General features: G+C 39.6%; 1 protein-coding gene across 1 annotated transcript in view; it reads right to left on the minus strand.

Annotated features, from left to right (window-relative positions):
* Positions 1 to 20,005, minus strand: part of LOC140481692 (interleukin-18 receptor 1-like) — a 50,068-nt gene that overhangs the window by 14,375 nt on the left and 15,688 nt on the right. The window contains exons 3-5 of the mRNA XM_072578267.1: positions 7,508 to 7,755; positions 6,977 to 7,042; positions 2,913 to 3,042 (exon numbers count right to left, since the gene is read on the minus strand). Coding sequence (XP_072434368.1) covers positions 2,913 to 3,042; positions 6,977 to 7,042; positions 7,508 to 7,755 — 444 coding nt within the window. The remainder of the gene's footprint in view (positions 1 to 2,912; positions 3,043 to 6,976; positions 7,043 to 7,507; positions 7,756 to 20,005) is intronic.

Here is a 20,005-nt window from a genome sequence, read left to right on the forward strand (position 1 = left end):
TCCTGAATGCTACAGGCAGATTCTGTAAGATTTTCACAACTTTTTTGTTTACAATATTTTATATAATACTGATCTTGTAGTGCATTTCTTACACAGATTACTTTAGCTTTTCCTCACAGTCTCCAGCACGTGATGCTGCTGATGCTGGGTCACTGTTCTAGATTCAGGGAAGGCCCCATTGGACTGCAAGATGGCAAATGATACACATATTCAAAACAGGAGGGAAGCAGAGAGCAGGAAACTATAGCCCAGTTGGCTTTCCATCTCGCATAAGGGAAATTTTAGAAACAATTTTTAAAGTTATAACAGGGCACTGAGATAAGTTCAAGACAAAAAGGCAGATTCAACAAGATTTTTGTGAAATGGAAATCATGTTTAACCATTCCATTGGAGTTTTTTGAGGAAGTAACATATGCTGTGCATAAGGTGGAATCATTAGATTCACTGTACTTAGATTTCAGATGTCACTTGTTAAGTGCTACATCAATGGTTACTGAGGAAAATAAAAATGAATGGTGTTGGGGTATTGGCATAGACACAAGGTTGACTAGATAACAGGTAGCATGGAATTGATATAAATGGATCCTTTTTCTGGTTGGCAAGATGTAATGTGTGGGATGCAACAGGGATCAGTACCATGACATCAGCAGTTTATATAATAAAGGTAAAGTCACCATAGTCCAGCTCTCTCATTAGAGAGAAGTAACTGTGGTGATTTTAACCTGAGGGTCACCACACTTCAGGCAAGGGGAAGGGGTTGAGAAGGAGTATCGTTCGTGGTAATATCAAGCATGGGAATTGAACCCATACTGCTGAACCCACTCTGCAACACAAACTAGCTGTCCTGCCAACTGAGCAAATCTTGGATAAAGGGGCTGAGTGTAAGATTGTCACATTTGTTGATGACACAATGATAGGTTGGAAAGTAAATTGTGAAGGGACCTGGATCAGAAGAGCCGGTCCGCCGAGGAGTGGCAGATGGAGTTTAATTGATAAATGTGAGTTGCTGCACTTTGGAAAGGCAAATTAGAGTAGGACTTATACACTTAATGGTAAAGGTCCTGGGAAGTGTTGCTGAACAAAGGGACTTTGGAGTGCAGATTCATAGCTTCTTGAAAGTAGAGTTGCAGGTAAATAGGATAGTGAAGAAGGCATTTGGTCAGTGCGTTGAGTATTTGAGTTGGGAAGTCATTTTGCGACTGTTCAGGACATTGGTTATGCTACGTTTAGAATACTGCGTTCAATTCAAGGAAGGATGTTGTGAAACTTGAAAGTGTTCAGAAAAGATTTACAAGGATGTTGCCAGTTGGAGCATTTTAGCTATCGGGAAATACTGAATAGGCTGGGGCTATTTTCCCTGCAGTGTCAGAGGCTGAGGGTGACCTAATAGAAGTTTATAAAATCATAAGGGGCATGGATAGGGTGGATGGCCAAGGTCTTTTCCCTAGGATAGTAGTCCAAAACTAGAAGGCATAGGTTTAAGGTGAAAGGGGAAAGATTTAAAAGGGACTGAATGGGGCAATGTTTTTCCATCAGAGAACGGTGTGTATATGGAATGAGCTGCCAGAAGAAGTGGTGGAATCTGGTACAATTACAATATTTAAAAGGCACATGGATGGCTATATGAATAGGAAGTGTTTAGAGGGGTATGGGCCAAATGCTGGCAAATGGGACTAGATTACTTTAGGATGTCTGGTCAGCACGGATGAGTTGGATAAAAGGGTCTGTTTCCATACTGTGCAGCTCTATGGCTACAAAAGGACACAAAGGTGCTACTTGGGATAAAATAAGTTAAATGAATGGAGAAAAATTGTGGCAAATGGAATGAAATGTGGAAAAATGTGAAGTTGTGCATTTTGGCAGAAAGTAGTAAAAGGAAATCTGTTTTCTGAATTGTGAGATATTACAGAGACCTGATATGCAGTGTGTAGGTACATCAAGAATTAGGAAAGCTAAAGCAATGTTAATACTTACTACCAGAGGAATTGAATACAAAAATCAAGAGGTTGTGCTTCAATTATACAGAGCACTGATAAGATCACATCTGGAGTACTGTGAGCAATATTATTTCCCTTATTTAAGGGTGGATTTAAATGTGCTGGAAGCAGTTCAGGCAAGGTGTACTAGAATGATCCTTTGAATGGATCGATTGCCTTATGAGGAAATATTGGACAAGCTATGCTTGTACCTGCTGGGGTTTAGAAGAAGTAACTTGAGTGAAACGCAAAAGATTATGAGGGGTCTTGAGAGGATGTATGTGAAGAGGATGTTTCCTCCTATGGAACATTTTAGAACCAAGAGTCTGTTTAAAAATAAGGAGACACCCATATAGGCAGAGATGGGTAAAATTTCTTTTCAGAGGGTTGAGAATTTTTGGAACTCTCTCCCTGAAAAGGCAGTGGAAGTAAAATCTTTGAATAGCTTTTAGAAAAATTATAGTTTAAGACTATTTTAATGGATAGATTTTTGTAAGCAAGGGGTGAAAAGTTATCAGATGTAGACAAGAAAGTTGATTTGAGGTTACAGGCTATGATTTATTAAACAACAGAATAGTCTCAAAGGGCCATATAACCCACTCCTGTTCCTAATCCTTATCTTCGTATGCACCCGGAGGTGACCTCCCAGAACCAGACAAGGAGATACAGCTCTCCAGTGAGGCCGAAAAGTCTTCCCTGCCTGTGTGCATGACAAATCAAAGGCTGCCCTACAGATCCTCTGTAGTGGTGACCTGGGAGAAGATCTATTTTTAGTACAAAATGACCACAGGCTGTAATAATGTTCGGGAATAAAGGGAGTCAGCTATTGAACTCTGTGGAGTGAAACGATCATTTTCAATAATACTTCTCAAGCAAGTAATTAAGTGCAAAATAACAATGCAGCACATATAATGCACAAATCAGTACATATCTTACCTGCTAGAATTTTCATAGACATCATTTCCACCGCTGGTTAAATAATTGTGATTAAAATTCCAAAAAAGCACGCAAAAGTCAACCGCTTCCTTGTTCGCTATAGCTTTGCATTCAATTTCTCTTTTCTCACCTATTACAAAAGAGGAAACTCAATAATGCAACTACTGTATTTAGGGCTGTGTGGCCAGTAAAATAATCATTTGCTGTTTGTAACATTAAAATAAAAACTCTGCTCATAACCTAAACAGTTCCAAACATATTTCAGGATCCCTGCACACGTCAAACTGACAAACAATATACATTGTGAATAAAAACCTGTGGGTCTTCCAGAAGGACTACAAATCAGGTCAGAGCCTTGCTCCAGAGTTTGCAAGTTGCCACAATTAGTAGCAGTGATTTTCAATGTTTGGGATCTCAGCTTGAGTGTCTGGGTTACTGCATTGTTGAGTTTTAGCTGCACTGGGAATTAAAATTAGCAGCAGAAAATTAAAAATTGGTACCTACAGAATAAAAACCAGTGCTAACAATGCCATTATTGTGACAGGCGACCTTTCCCCACTCCCCCCAACCCAATGTCTCCATTCAACAATTAGGGATAGAGTTAAGGAGAAGGACAATAAGTGGCAAAAATCCAGCTGCAGTTCTCTTCTGTCAGCTCAGGAGCAAGACCTCAATTTCTGAGACGTTATTTCATTCAATGAGCACTATTCTTAATTGTGGATGCATCTTATTATTTGGAATAATTACTTTTGATAGGATGATTGTGTGTTATTATCATGGTTAGAAGTAAAGAAAATGGTACTGAAAATTCACATTTATGGAGCGGTGTTTAGATCTTAATGGAAAAACAATATGCAGTTAGTAGTTTTCAGTGGGGCTTGTTTCTATCATTAAATCACTCACATTTTAATGCTAGAACCATAAATCACAAAAATAGGTTTCTCAGCTTACTGTGGATATGCTAGCTCTTTGAAAAGATATCCATATGTCTTAGTTCCTCTGTTTTTTTCTGCATAGCCTTGAAATGTTTCCCTGTTAGTACACAGAGAAGGATACATTATCTATGGCTAAATTTAAAAAACTGAAAAAAGTAGGAGATAGTACAGTGCAAGAGAAGCTTAGCTAATAATATAAAAGCAGACAAAGTTTCTACAAGTATTTAATTGCAAAAGAGCTAGAATTGCTTCTAGATGAAGAGAATTGATAATGAAAAAATGAAGGAGGAATTTTGTTGCTGGCTTCACTGTAAAAATCAAACGGCAAACAGGAGGGAAAAACTAAAAAAAAAGCTTGGAAAACCAAATGTCTGACAAGATCCCAGGGCCAGATGTTATGCATTTAAGGTTTCAAAAGTGGTACCTGTAGAGATAATGGAGGTTATAATTTTTCAAAATTGTTTAGATTCTGAAAGGGTTATCTCAACACACTTTTTCTTGAAAACAAGGCACAAAGAAAGGAACTATAGATCAGATGCCCAGCATCTATCAGAGAGAAATTGCTAGAATCCATTCTTAATGGAGTTATAGTAGGACACTTAGAAAATCACTATGTGATCAGGCAGACACAACATGGTTTTGTGAATAGAAATTTGTGCAAAAATAATTTATTAAAGTTTTTGAGAAAATAAATAGCAGGGTGTATAAAAGGGAACCTATGTTCAAAGTTTGGGAGAAGATTTGTAGCTCGGGTGCTCGTTGTTGTGGTTCCCAGCTCGGCGAACAGAACCGGAACCTATGTATTTAGCTTATTATAGTTGTATTTTCAAAAGGGATTTGAGAGTTATGATGCTAAATAAGAGTTTGCAGTGTAAGGGGTACAATCTTAATGTAGAAAAGGAATTAGTTAACTAACAGGAAATACTGCATAGGGATATTTTTGTTTCAGTTTAATGAGCTGCAGCTAATGGACTTCCCCAGGATTCAGAGCTACAAGCTATTTACAGTCTATGGTAGTGATATGTACCTGGGGACTGAATCTGTTGCTGACACTAAGAATCAGTAAGACATTTACATTGCTAGGAGGATAATCCGTTCAACATCCAACTCATTTATGACCACAGGTATTAAGAGACATTAGCATGAGTACATGAACATTTTCTCTATATTCATAGATACAAATTGAGATGCCAGTCTCCAGAGCTGTTCGTGATTTTTTTTGTTACTCCTAAGAAAAAATGTGGCATGGGGTTCTCAATGAATGGTGTTTCTGTTTCATCAAAGAGTTATAGTAGGTGAAAGGTAATAAATCATTGTATGATGTGCGTGACTAAGAAATCTCCTAAGGTGTTTTGACTGAAGTTGTGTCCCTGTCCCTTACAACTCTTTGGTAAGAAGTCATCATAGTTATGGGTTCTCCAAATTGAGTTGCATGGTCAAAGAGCTACTGGAGCAAGAGCTGCTGAATGTTGTAGCTTTTTCTATGTTCTAATTCTGAACACTGGCCCTGTGGTGTATGTAGTGAAACATTGGTAGCTAAAATTAGTTGACACACAGACAGTGCACATACAATATCTATTGGAGATGCCTGACATTCAGTCTTGTATTTGAAAGTCCTCTACAGTGGCAAACCTTCATAGCCTTATGAATGTATGTTAGCATTAAGTAGATGGTGACACATATTAGACATGGAGAGCAATAGATCATTGATCTTTCTGTGGCACTGGAATCAGGTTCTCTTAAGCCACACTGACCTCCACAGCAAACCCCTTTTTTTACTTGGTACAGTCTGGCACAGTCTCCTGTAGCATCCCCTCAAAAACAGTACGCTTAGTCTCCAAAAAAACAAGATATTGTCCAATGATTCCAATTGGAATCATTAGAGATTGACACCATGGTGCCAATGTGAAAGAAAGGATGTAATTCTATTGAATGAAGGAAGTGTAATCAGTGAAGGGGATTCTGTGGTGCACATTGATGAGGTGACTCTTTTGCTCACTTTGACTACCTTGAATATTCATTAAGCTCCTTGAAATACTGTTCCACTATCTGCAGATCATAGAAATGGCATGTGTTCCACATGCCTCTGGTAGTTAATATGGGTGACTGCCTCCTTTGCATGCCTACCAGAGGATCTCTCATTTCTCAGATATGTCTCATCTGTTGAGGAGAAAATGCATCATAAAACTTCTGGTTTGTCACTTTTTGTTACCTCTTTCCTAACGTTCTCATTGTGAACGAGGGGTCTTCCTGAGTAATACATTTCACTAATTTTCTATCCACTAATGTTAGGCTAATTGTCCATCATTAAATTTTCTCCTTCCTTTTTAAATAGCAGTGGGTTTCGTATGTGCTAGACTTCAACCTACAGGCTTCACAAAGTTCACTGGGGTCATCAGTGCATAGACTAGTGGATTTCGGAAACAAAAACAAAAAATGATGGAAATGCTCAGCCATTCTTGTTGCATCTGTGGTGAGAGAAACAAAGTTAACATTTCTAGCACTGAACATCAATGGATTTCAGCTCCAACCAGCAAGAATAACAAAGACATAAAGAAAAGTGCAGACTTTCAGGGCTTGAATTAGCTATGTTTCTCTTATATGTGGTAGAAAATTTCTCCTTCTTACAAATATATAATTCTCCATTCTTCTGAATGATCCAATTTTAATCCAAATGTGAAACCCATTTAAAATAAATGGCTAAATAAATGAACCAACATCACTGTTAATGAATAAACATCGATCAGCAAATCTAGGTCAAATGTTACTCAACCATAAAGCCTAGAATTTCCAAAATTTGAATCTCAGTCAGTGATGCATTTATCTGATCTCAGCTACAGCACTGTTAAGTATACTTCAGTTGGATTTTATACCCTAGAATTGGAAGAAGAGTCAGGGATCTTGCTAATGATTGTTCTCTGGTCATTCTTGGAGCCAAATGCGCCCAAGTAGACTGGGGAAAAACAGACTTGACATGAACTACATTGACTTATATTGGAGGAATGGCTACTTGAGCAAGCTTTTGAAGCCCATGGAACTGTACCCCCAGCATGAATTGTATCACTGGTAGAAATGGGAAGACAATTTTCAGAGACTTCAGGTTCTAAAATTACTCTAAAGTATACATACCAAGTCCAAGTTCAATTTGTTCATCAATGGGATAAATTAATTTCGGTTTGAACGGCTCAATATATTCTGTGAAGAAAGGGGAACATTACATTTATTTAGAGAACTTCATTTTTACCTAATACAGAACAACCTCGATTATTGGACTGAGACAGGCAGGTAACTGGTCGTTCGGATAACTGGTTGTTCGGATAACTGATCATAAACAAAGGAAGCCATACTGAAGCATAATTACATAAAAAGGCATGTTTACAGAATTTTTATTTCATTTAATCAATAAAATCTGTACAAACATTAGATATTGCTTAAAAACTCATGATATTTTACAAATGAAATCACTTTTTGTGTAAATAAGATTCATTGAGGTGGAGGTCGGTTATTATTTCTTGAAGAAAATATCCAGTCGCTGTTGCTTGACGTGCTTACATTATTTTGTTTTTGCCAGCGATAAAATTTGACACAGATGCATCAACATAACGGCATTGACTTTGTCTTGTGCTTCATACCACTCCATGAGAGTCAATAGCTTCTTACTGGAGACTGGAGGAGGTGACAGTATCGGAATTTTCTTAGCATCCACGGCATCTGTACTTCCACGCTGTTCTTCCATGACTATGTTGATACTCTGATCATTGCTGAGTGTCTCTGTTCCAATGTCATCACAGTTTACCCAAGCATTGATCTCAGCCTCTACGAAATCTCGTAATGCCAGCAGTCTGCGGTTCTCGGTGATGTCAGTGGTTATCCTTTGATGTGGATGGGTGTCCTCTTCACTGTCATGGCTACCAACATGCAAGCCATTGTACCAACAAAGTCATAGAGTGATTGAAGGCACCATCGATTTTGCCATGCTTTTAAATCCTCAGCATGTCCATCACGTTTATATGTTGAAATTATTTTAACACTGTTTAAAGTGTCCGACTGAGATCACACTAGAGAACTGTAAATAAAATACGCGATCATTGCACCAGTGTCGGTAACACCTCATTGATGGAACGTTTTTATGGGACCTTGAGATCTTGTTTGGATAATCCAAGATTTGGATAACTGATGTTCAGATAACCAAGGTTGTTATGTAATTGTACATTTAAAAAGAAAACACCAAGGCAAAAATAAAATGCTGAGGCATCAACTGTCCTGCTGTAATTGTGCTGCAGGAGAAAAGCATCCACCAAGGGCAGAATGGTGATAGGGGTCGGAATTGGCAGCTGGAGAGATTGCTGCAATACTACCATTGGAGAATTCCAGTGCAGTACAGTTAAGGGTCATTGAGTACAGTTAAGGCCAAGATGGACAGATTGTAAACTAGTAATGGGTTGAAGGGTTATGGAGAGCAAACAGGAAAGTGAAGTCGATGAGGAGAAAGAGTTTTCTTTTATGAGCTTCCCCTGTGGCAATCACCCAGTTAACATCCTTCATTCTAGTCTATGCAGAAATGCAGCCCACGAGTCTTCCCCACGTGAGAAGGGGGCAGAATCCCAACCACCAAATTCGTGTCGTATTGAAAGCCTCCCTCTGCAAAATCCGCCACTTGGGGAGGCACTACATTCCTACCTGAGATGCAAACCCTATTCCAACTGGCAGAAAGGGAATAATTTGTATAATTGGGCTTTATTTTTCCCTTCTAAGTTGAACATGCCACAACATATCCTGCCAGGTCAAAAGATAACATGACAAAGGTTCTGTGCAGAGTAATCTGTCTCCACTGACAAAGTCACCAATTATCTATGGATCGACTATCTTAGATTTGGTATGGACATCATAGTGGATCTTGTCTGGAAAAGGTTTTCAGAGGGAGTGAGAGCTGATGGCCAGGAAGGTCAACTCGAGTCTGGATGTAAGAATGATCAACAGTGCCACAAAAAGGCTAATGACTTTTCATGGGTAACCAATATTAGAAGGTGCAACTACACTTGACATCTTGTACCAATTGCTCCAGCAGCCTCCAACACTGCTCAATGCATCATATTCATATAATATACCCAACACAACTCCTTGTCACTGAAGTCTCATCCCTTATGGTCAACATCATACAAACATCATTGCTTCCATATACCCCAGCATTCGAGCTTTGTCAGGCTCCTCACCCCAATACAATGCTGCACAGCCACCAATTTTCAGTTAGATTTACAACATATTATTGATAAGTAATAATGTTAAACTGTACCTTTAGCTTTCAGGTTCAGTGTTCTTGTAACATTATACTGAACTCCACCATTTTCTAAAGGGAGTACACACATGTAGAGTCCAGCGCTTTCTTCTTGCACTTTCTGAATAGTGTACATGGCCCCAGTATGGACATTTTCTGTGCAATTCTTAAAGATACAAAAGCATACCGGTGTTTTCTCACTTGAGTAATTCAGTGGATATCTGAAGAAACTGATGGTTAAAAACAATCTGCTTGCAATCAATAGCTGTTTTATTATAACTACAGAAACTTGTTGAGCATTTTCTTTTCATTTGAGTTCATCAGGCATGTAAACTGGGCACCTTAAATATTATCACTACATTTTTTCACATTTGTGATGACTCAAACATCATGGAACTTGATTTCCAGCACACGAACTTAGTGGGTCATGACAAAAATAAATAACCAGAGACGACAGGGCAGAATTGTCTTAATCTCCAAACGTTGCAGGAATTGTCAAAGTCAGTTGGGAAGAATGGTGACATTGGCAGAAATTAGATTCTCGATGTTGAGAAATAAAAATGGTCTGATTCTCCAACCAAGTTTTAAATGCTGGATTAGGTGACAATATCACTTAGGGCATGGTGAGAATTCCATTCGCATGAATTAGCACCTCATTTGTTTGCAGTTTTCTATTCTCCCATAGTAACTAGACATGAAAATTCCCAACATTAATGTCAACTGTGGTACCTGGTAACTTCAGCCCACTGCTTGTTATTCTACTCACTGGTGTCATTAACATCTCAGGGTATGTTCCATTAGCTGCAACTGTGCTGGTGTTGGACTGGGGTGGGCAAAGTTAGGAGCCACACAAATAGGGCCTTCATCTGATGAAGGAGCAGTCCTCCAAAATCTTGTGATTTCAAATAAACCTGTTGGACTATAACCTGGTGTCGTGAGATTTCTGAATTAAAAGTAGGATTTGGGTGGCATTGTAGAACAGAGAAAGGCACAGGGGTTCAGATATATAATTATTTGGCGTTTGCATCACATGGAGAGAGGATAGTTAAGAGAGCATTTAGCATGCTTGCCTTCATCTCTCAGACCTTTGAGTATAGGAGTTGGAAAGTCATGTTGAGATTGTACAGGATGTTGGTGAGGCTTTTTTGGAATACTGCATGCAGTTCTGTTAAAGGAAGTATATTATTAAGGTGGAGAGGGTTCAGAGAAGATTTATCAGGATGTTGGCAGGAATGGAAGGTTTGAGTGATAGGGAGTGGCTGGGAAAACTGGGACATTTTGTACTGGATAATAGGGATGACCTTAAAATTCTGAGGGGTATAGAGAAGGTGAATGGCAAGTGCCTTTTCCCTCTGGTGGGGGATTTCAAGAAGTGGGGCATATTTTTAAGGTTAGAGGAGAAAAATTTAACAGGACACAAGGGGAAACTTTTTTAAACAGAGAGTGGTTCATATATGGACTAAACTTCAAAGCAAGTGAATACAAGTACAGCCATAATGTTTAAATGACATTTGGATAAGTCCCTGAATAAGAAAGGTTTGGACAGATATGGGCCAAGTGCAGGCAAGAGGATCTAGGTTAGTTTGGGATTATGGTCAGCATGGACAATTTGGACTGAAGGCTCTGTTTCCCTGCCATGTGACTCTATGACTCCATGGTCCCTTAAGTCTGCTCTGCCATCCAATAAGATCATACCTGATCCGACATCCCTCATGTCCTGCATTTTCTCTGTGACCCTTGATTCCCCTACTGGGCAGGAATCTATCTCAGCCTTAAATATACACAAGGTCTCTGCCCCCAAAGCTCTCTATGGCAATGTCTTTGAAAGCCTCTCAACCGTCTGAGAAATTCCTCCTCATCTCAGTCCTAAATTGACACACCTTTACTCTGAGAGTATGCCCTCTGGTCCTAAATTCTCCCAAGAAGGGAAACATCCTTTGAGCATTTACCCTGAAAAGCCTCATAAGAACCCTACATATTTCAACAAAATCACCTCTCATTCTTCTGAACTCCAGTGAGTACAACCCCAACTTATTTAACTTACTTGGGGTGGTCACTCCAAGGTTAGGCCTTCAAGTCCAGTGCAACTGGTCTGAAGAATTGACTTAAGTCATCTGGGGAGCTCAGCCAAGTGTCTGCTCACTTAACAGCCATGGCTGTCTGTGCAGGGTGAAAAGATAGGGGGGCCCAATGGGGTGGTCAGCCCAATGAAAGTCAAGGAAGGGTATGTGAGGGCCCATTGTTGTAGTAGGGACATTAGCGCAGTCATGCTGGGAGGCAGAGGGAGCACAATACTGATGAAGGAGGACAACGCAACCTAAGTGAGGGGAGATGCCAATGCATTGGACGACATTGATGTCAGTATAGGTGGGATCGTTGGTGGGCGCAGCCACCTTGGCCATGGTGGGGGTACAGGGCAGCATGATGGTCAACATGACTAGGCAGTAGTGCCAGGCCAAAGGGGTAATATTGAAATGCACAGAAGAAATTTGGGTTAGAAATTGCGGTGCACTACCCATAAGCTTTCAGTGTTCCCTGGACTTGGGGTAGGTGCCAGAAGACTGGAAAAGTGCAAAAATTATGGTTTTGTTCAAGAAAGGTTGTAAGCATAATACCAGCAATTAAAGACAATTAACTTCAGTATGGGGAAGCTTCTAGAATGATTATTCCAGATGGAGTTTTAGTCATGAATAAAAAGTTGATTTGATTAGGAAGAGCCAGAATGGATTTTTAAAGGGGAAATCTAAAGGGGAAACTGCAGTTTAACTAATTCACTACAGTTTGTTGAAGAGCTAACAGGAAGGCTCAATAAGGTTAACACCATGGGTGTGGTATATACGGATTTCCAGAAGGAATTCTAATTAATGCCACACACCAGACTGGTCAGGAAAGTCATCAATCATGGTATCAAAGGAACAGAAGCAACATGGATACAAAATTGGCTGTGTGATAGGAAACTGAGAGAAATGGGCAATGGATATTTTTTGGGCTGGAGGACGGTTTGTCAGGATCAGTATTGAGACGCTTGCTTTTCCTAACATACATTAATGTTCTGGGTTTTGGTATGCAGGAGTCAATTTCAAAGTTTGTAGATGATACAAAACTTGGAAGAATTGCAAACTGTGAGGAGGATATTGTCGAACTCCAAAAGGACATTGACAATTTGGTAGAGTGGGCTGACAGATAGCAGATGAGGTTCAACGCAGAGAACTCAGAGATGATGGACTTTTGCATACTGCGTTTGTCAGTACAAGTATTTATGAGTTGGACATTCATAATTGGGGACTCTCTGAACTTCTACAATTTGAGTATTTTGATCATTTGAGTATTATTTCAAACGTTTGTTAATATAACTGAAAAGGTGATGAGTTAACTCGGTGTTACTTAAAGTCTTTAATAATTCTTTTTTTACAAAACTTCAATATGTACATTGTCAAAACTTTTAAAACTTTAAATGCAGTCATACAGTCATAAAGCACAGAAACAGACCCAATCAGTCCATGACAACTATAATCCCACATTAAACTAGTCCCACCTTCCCGCACTTGGCCCATATCCCTCCAAACCTTTCCTACACATGTACCTATCTAAGTGTCTTTTAAATGTTGTAATTGTACCCCCATCCACCACTTCCTCTGCAGTTCATTCCACACACTAACCACTGTCTGTGTGAAAAAGTTGTCCCTCATGTCCTTCTTAAATCTTTCTCCTTTCATTTTAAAAATATGCTCCTTAGTTTTGAACTCCCCCACCATACAAGTAAGTACTCAGAAGTATAAAAACGTTTATACAATACCTTCAGCCATATAATATTTTCTTTCTTGTCACTATAATCGCCAAGTTTTGGACAAGGCAACATAATTGATCTTCCAATATGTTGACTGAAAGGGTACGCATCATCATGACACAAACCTTTGTTCTTTTTTACATTCAAAGTTGTGACTGCACTCACAATCTTATGAGTTCCATTCCTGTAAACAGAAAATTTTCAGTAGTCTAGTATTCATCTTAATATGTGACCAAAAAAGGAACGAGCATTTAAAATTCAATGTTTGAAAATATTTTTGATCATTCCTTTCTATCCATGCTTGTTTTTATAATATTAGATATTAGCTTTAACACATGCAAAGTGCCCACAATAGTAAGTTCAAGCCTGGAACAGAAGTGGAGGGTAAGATGGAAAAGTTGATGCAGGCAAGGCTACAGTGGTTGGGAGCTTCCTGCATGTGAAACCTGCATCTGACTCCCTGAAAGCCTGGCAGAGACTAACCATAGGCCATCTTTCAATTATGTTTCAACAGGTTTTCATCTGACAAATACAGCTTGACATTGAGGTAAAAACCGAAAGAACCACCGATGTTGGAAATCAGAAACAAAACAGAAGTTGCTGAAAACATCCAGCAGGTCTGGCAGCATCTATGAAGAGAAATCAGAGTTAACATTCTGGGTCAGGTGACCCTTACTCAGAACTGACCCTGACATTGAGATGTTGGGTTTGGGAGGAGAGCACAGTTCGAGTATCAGGAATGTTTCTATTAGCAGAGGGTGTGGGAGAGTGGGGGATAGGGAGCGGGGGGTGGAGTGTGGTATCTAATCATCTAGTAGTACATTGATACGACCTGCGGGAAACACACTCTTGCCCTTCCTGGCCCTCAAACAGTGTGCTAAAGGTACTTATCTCATGGATCTGGCCATTCAGCTTTTATCTGCCCAAGAATCCCAACTTCCATTTCTTAAGAAAATAAAATGAGAAATGTTGTTAAAATGGAAGTTTGTAGCCGAAAGGTTTACAGTGTCCATCTGACCTGTTGAGTGCAGATGTGGGTGCATTGGAGGCAGCTTGAATAAGGGCTCAAACATTTATGATAAACCTTTCCATTGAAAGGCACAATTGCTTATCACAGAATCCAAATCGGGATTTTCAGCCCAAGGCAAGTGCAGAATTTATTACTGCCTGTCAGCATGCCGAATCCCTGGCTCCATCTGTTCCCAGACTATTTCAGAGAGGCTAGTTGAAGGGGTAGAAATGGTTGGACGCCAAAGGCCAAATCAGTAGAAAAGCAACATCCTCTTAAGGCTTACCATTGGAGAACAGCTAGAGGTTTCCATTTGGCCTCCTCCAGGCCCTTGCGAGTGGGGGAGTGGGGCATAAGATTGTTTAGGGGTGGGGGGATGCTGAGGGAAACAATGCAGCCATCTGAATGTGGTTTCCTGGCAGCAGATAAGGGCATCAGGGCCTGTAAGCCTGGAGCACTGCCTGCCTGAGTTCAGCTGCAGTGACAAGTCACCCCGTGGAGGAGTTGGCCAGTCGTCAAGGTTTCTTTTAGATGTTAAAGATCAAAACGTTGGAGACAAGATGCCTTCCCCTTGGACTAGATCTCCTTGCTCATTTACCTGCCATGGCAGGTGCTGTTTCCAAACCAGAGGTCCTCCTGTTGGCCCTTCAGCATTATGTGCCTTCCTGTTAGGCCTGGCTAATTGACTAACTTGGGAAAAGAAATACAAACAGAATGTTTGTTCCTCGGAGAGAGTCTGATTCCCATTGGAATCTGATGGCAGAATTCTGAGGCTTGCAGGAAAAATCTTTTCCCAACCCTCTGGAATAATGCCAGACCTTCTGATCCCACCAAAGATGAGCCCAAGCATTCATCAATTTCTGTGTGTAGAAATACTTCGAGATTTCAGAGATGAATTTACCACTTACTAGTTTGAGTCTAAGTGCCAACAGAACCCCTTCTCACAGAAATTAATTCAGACAGTCCAGAAAATACCTAACTGTGCCCTTTACATCAAATGCCATTACATTCCCTTGGACTGTTGTGCACAGATTTCCTTTAAAAACAACATCCTTGGCATAAGAAGTGGACCTCAAAGTACCCATAACCTGACTGTATATGAAGCAACTGCCTGTTTGATGATTTCAAGGTACATGATATCCAGACTAAAGATAATACATTGTACTGCAAAATAGTTGGTGCTCCATTGAGGTCAAACACTTCCTAAATTCTGCTGGAGTCATCTGACACATGCTGCTACAATGGACATCTGGCTGAAAAATGCAAGCCCTGATGTGGGTTATTGCTACTTACGAGACAGAACAAAAATAATTTCCAGAGTCATTCACAAATGTAGGCCAAAATCCTAATGAGGTTCCTTCAAGTGTAATTCTGCTTCTATTCCCTGAAAACTCCGCACGACCAACTTTGGATGCATTGTGGAACCAGGAGATGTTAAATCCATGTGTTTGAAGGTCATGCAAGGCAAGTGGAGTGGATGCATTGCACAATTTGCATCTTAAACGTGCGTGCTCCCCTTCACGAGTAAATACTGTTGTAGACCCAGAAAAAGGGCATTTAGTCAGCTCTCCTAAAACCAGAAGTGAAAATCTTTGTTAGAAACAAGAGTAAAGCATTATGATCAGCATCTAGACTTCCGTTTACACAGATTTAATCTCTGTACTTTATATTTTGGGATTATGACAGTCCAAAGATTTTTCATTCAATCGCAGCCTTGAGCAAATTAAATGCAAAATTTGTAAAGCACAGATTTTATTTTCATTTGTAATAAATTTTTTCCAGAAGATAATCCTGCACAGGTACCAATTTAGGAACATAGGAAAATGAATAGGCCTTCAGCCCTTGAGTCTCCTCTGCTACCCAATAAGACCATAGCTGATCTGTGGCCTAACTCCATAATGCCTGCCTTGGACCCATATCCCATGAAACCCTTGTTTAATAAAAAAAAAGTCCACCTCAAATTTAAATTTAACATTTGAGTTAGTATTGACAGTTAATGATCGCTCATGAGGAAGACAGTTCCAAATTTAAGGAGACAGCCTCTTCCTTAGTTAAAGGCAAGTTGTAGGTGTTGCATTCCAGATGCAACTGGACTGGTCAAACAATCAGAATTGAGGCAAAACATGTTTTATTCATACATTATAGTTAAAATACAGACAGAATTAAAAGAATTGGCTTAGGTAACTCTATCAATATACAAAATACTTAATACTTATATAACAAAATAATAAACTACTCATTAACTGTTCCAATATAACAACATCCAAAAAGCACATCCTTGGCTAAGGCAAAGCCAGTTGAATAGATTGTCTCATACGCAATTCTAGGAGCAGGAAGAGAACCCCAGCTTTTAGCTGTAACAGAAAGAGGGAGAAGAGCTTCCACATCCAGCTTCAAGAGCCCAGCAACTGCTACTGAAGGCTAAGCTAAAAATCTTGGTTCTGTAGGAGCTTGACCCCACGCATTCAGGCTGCTTCAATTGTTCCAACTTTAAAAAGAAATCAAGGCCGTACCAGCTGTTTATTGGCTTGAAGCAGATGCTCGTAACTTCTGTCTCAACCTTTTTTCAATAAGTAAAAAACCAGGACAAAATGCATCTCTAAAAGCCATATTATTATCCCTTCTTCCCCTCCCCCACTCCCCAAATGAAGTACATATGCAATTGTCTCAGACACATTACTGGCAAAATAAATGCTGAAATGTTGCAATGCCAATAACAAACTCTAGGTCTCCTTCTCAACTGTCGAATATTTCTCTTGATGATTATTCAATTTTCTGAAAAATTGCCTGACAGGTCTTTCTATCTTCTCATTGTCTTCTTGCAAGAGTACAGCACTGATGCCCACATCACTCTCACTGCTAGCCACTTAGAATGACCTTGCTTAATATGTATGGCTAACACGTAGGCACTGGTTAACACAAATAGTCTATACCAGTTTAAAGTCATGCCATTTGGTATGAAAAATGCACCAGCCACATTTCAAAGACTAACCAAGACTGTCTTTCACTCTTTTGGATAAAAATACTTGCCAGCTTTCAGGCTGGCAAATGCCATCTGGCATTCCTCTGTCCAGTGAAATTTTCTGCATTTCTTCAACATTTCAGTCATTGTTGCAACCACACTTCTAAAATTCGATATGAACTTCCAATAAAAAGCACTCAGCCCCAGAAATTGTGGTAATTCCTTCTTCATTGATGGTTTGGGAATCTCCCCAATAATCTGTGTTCACATCCCGTGAGGCCACTTGTCCATGTCCAAAGACGTGGCCCAGGAGTGATTTGGGCTTTTGCAAACTTACTGTTAGATATGTTTATCACCAAGCCTGCCTCCCAAAGTTAAACAATTCCTATAGATGCTCCAAATGTTCCTTCCAAGTGTAACTAAAAATCACTAGATCCTCAAGAAACACTATGCAATTGTGTAATTGCAAAATGTCATATCCCAAAATGAAATGTGGCTGCACCCTTTTCATACCAAATGGCATGATTTTAAACTGGTACAGTGCATTCCATATCACAAAAAACAAATTTTCCTTCACTTTTTCAGATAAAGATATCTGCCGGTATCCTCCAAGTAAGTCCAACTTTGAAATATAAGTTGCTTGTCCAACCTTCTCAATACGTCTTCCAAACATAGAATAGGATACGAATCAGATTCTGTAACTGACTTTGTGATAGTTCACACAAGATCATTGGGTACACCTGGTTTTGGTATCATGACTATGGATGAGCTCCATTTGCTGCAACTCACTCTGATTATATTGTCTTTGATCATATGTACTATCTCTTTTTGAACCATTGCCAACTTTAGAGGGTTAATTCAGTAAGGATACTGTTTAATTGGAACAGCATTTCCTATATCTACATCATGTGTAATTAGTTTAGTACTTCCCAGTTTATTTCTACATATCTCCCTACATGATTGTAGTAACTCTCAGTTCATTTCAATTTTCCTCTGAGAGATAACTGAATAATTTATCCATTTTTTGAGAACTTCCTCATTGTCCAATCAAATTTGAGGAATGTCCAATTCATAATCATCTGAACTTGGTTCTTTACTCTGTGTTATAACCATTAATACACTCTCCTTTTGCTTTCCTTCCCTGTCAAAATACCTTTTGAGCATATTCACATGACACACTCAATGAGATTTCCTTCTATCTGGCGTTTTTATCAAATAATTCAGCTTACTCAATTTCCTTTTGATTTCATAAGGTCCACTAAACATTGCCTTTAGTGATTCACCTACTACTGGCAGTAATAGTAACACTTTATCTCCTTTAGTGAAACTACACATTTTTCAATTTCATGGTTGCTTCCTGTTTCATCACATGCTGTGCTATTTTTAAATGCTGTCCACCTGCTTTATTTAATCTTTCCCTAAAATTGAGATGTAGTCCAAATAGTCTCTGAGCTCTCACACACTGTGTTTCCTTTGATAATCCTTTTTCTCTACCCTTATAAGCAACTTTGTGGCCCTTTATTGGTCTTTGTATTTGATCTATTCTGTGGGATCTGTACTGTTCTTTGCATTTTTATAACCCCTTTCTTCTAATTTTATGCTGTCTCTTTCCTCCTTAAATGTTCTATTCCTTAGTTGTTCTATTAGTAGCAGAACTCCTCAGTTTACTGTAGACAGTCTCTGCCTCATCCCATTAAAATCCACATTACTTGTTCGTCTCTTCAAATACTATATGAAACACAATCATGTTATGATCACTATTTCATAAATACTCATAAACAACTAGATCACGATTTAAACCAGACTCTTTGCTCATTACTAGATCAAATATTGCTTGCCTCCTTGTTGTATCCAAGACATATTGTCATAGGAAACCATCCCAGATGCACTCTAGAAATTCACACCCTTTCTGGGTGGTGCTTGCCTGTCTCTCCCAAGCAATGTCTAGATTGCTGGTCGCAGGCCAAGACACCATCATCCAAATCAAAAGTGCAACAGGTTCTTTCCAGCTACCAGATGATGACATCAGTGAAATCATTCATTCACAGAACACTCCTAGACCTGTTCTTCTGAACTTATTATCCAAATCCCCTAACATGGCAAACAATCAGTTGTACTCCTTCTGGACTGCTTCCAGCTATTATCTTTAACCTGTAGGTTTCCCTGTTACCTGCTGTCAAGCTGAACCTCGCTCATGGATCTGGGTTTGATTGTTGTGGCAAGGAAGATGGAGATGAGTATTGGTGCAATGACACATCCTCGCTGCACCCAAATACGCACACTCACCAGATCAGTGTCAATCCATTAATGAGGATCATGGCTCCCACATTGTTGTGCAGCAGATGAACAATGGTGAAATTCTACAGACAATCAATTTTCAACATATCTCTCTGCTTTATTGTAAATCTCTGGTGATGGAGACCTCTGTGAGATTCAGAAGGGATGTGTACAGAGGTCGATTTTGCTCTCTGCGTTTTTGGTGGACTTATGTGGCTGCAAAGTTCATGCTCACTGTGTCTCCTGATGCGAGGTTTTTACAATGACCATCCTCATGGCAGACAGAAAGGATATGCCTCTGCACCTTGCATGATCAACCTCATTTCTGTATTTTAAGGGATCAAAATTACATGGTCTTGTAGATCCCCTGGTACGCTCTCCTCCTTCAATATGAAGATACATATGAGCCAAGAGTACTTCCCAGTCATATTATATGATTTTGAATGTGGAGTCCAACTGCACTAGTGGCCTTGATAGCTCACAGCTGTCAGATGCCTTTTAACCTCATGCCCGTCTCGGGTAGTGCTGCGATAGAGATGGGTAGCATGCTGGAAGCTTCATCACAGGCTTCACCATTTCTCTTCTCCATCTTTCCTGTATGATATTCCACCTCCTATCAATGAAATTTCTCCCAGTTTGGAGTTACTTGACAGGACAAGTGGAAAATTGTTCAACCTGCATCGTGTCTAGTCTAGACCGTGATCTCTACAAACTCATTATTGAGTCAAAGGGTTTTACAGAATGAAAACAGACACTTCAGGCTAACTCATCCATGCTGATTAGGTTTCCCAAATAAAATAGCCCCATTTGCCTCTGTTTGGCCCATATCCCTTGAAACCGTTTCCTAT

Source organism: Chiloscyllium punctatum, chromosome 9 (assembly GCF_047496795.1).
Source record: "Chiloscyllium punctatum isolate Juve2018m chromosome 9, sChiPun1.3, whole genome shotgun sequence".
In the NCBI taxonomy this organism is placed as follows: Eukaryota; Metazoa; Chordata; class Chondrichthyes; order Orectolobiformes; family Hemiscylliidae; genus Chiloscyllium; species Chiloscyllium punctatum.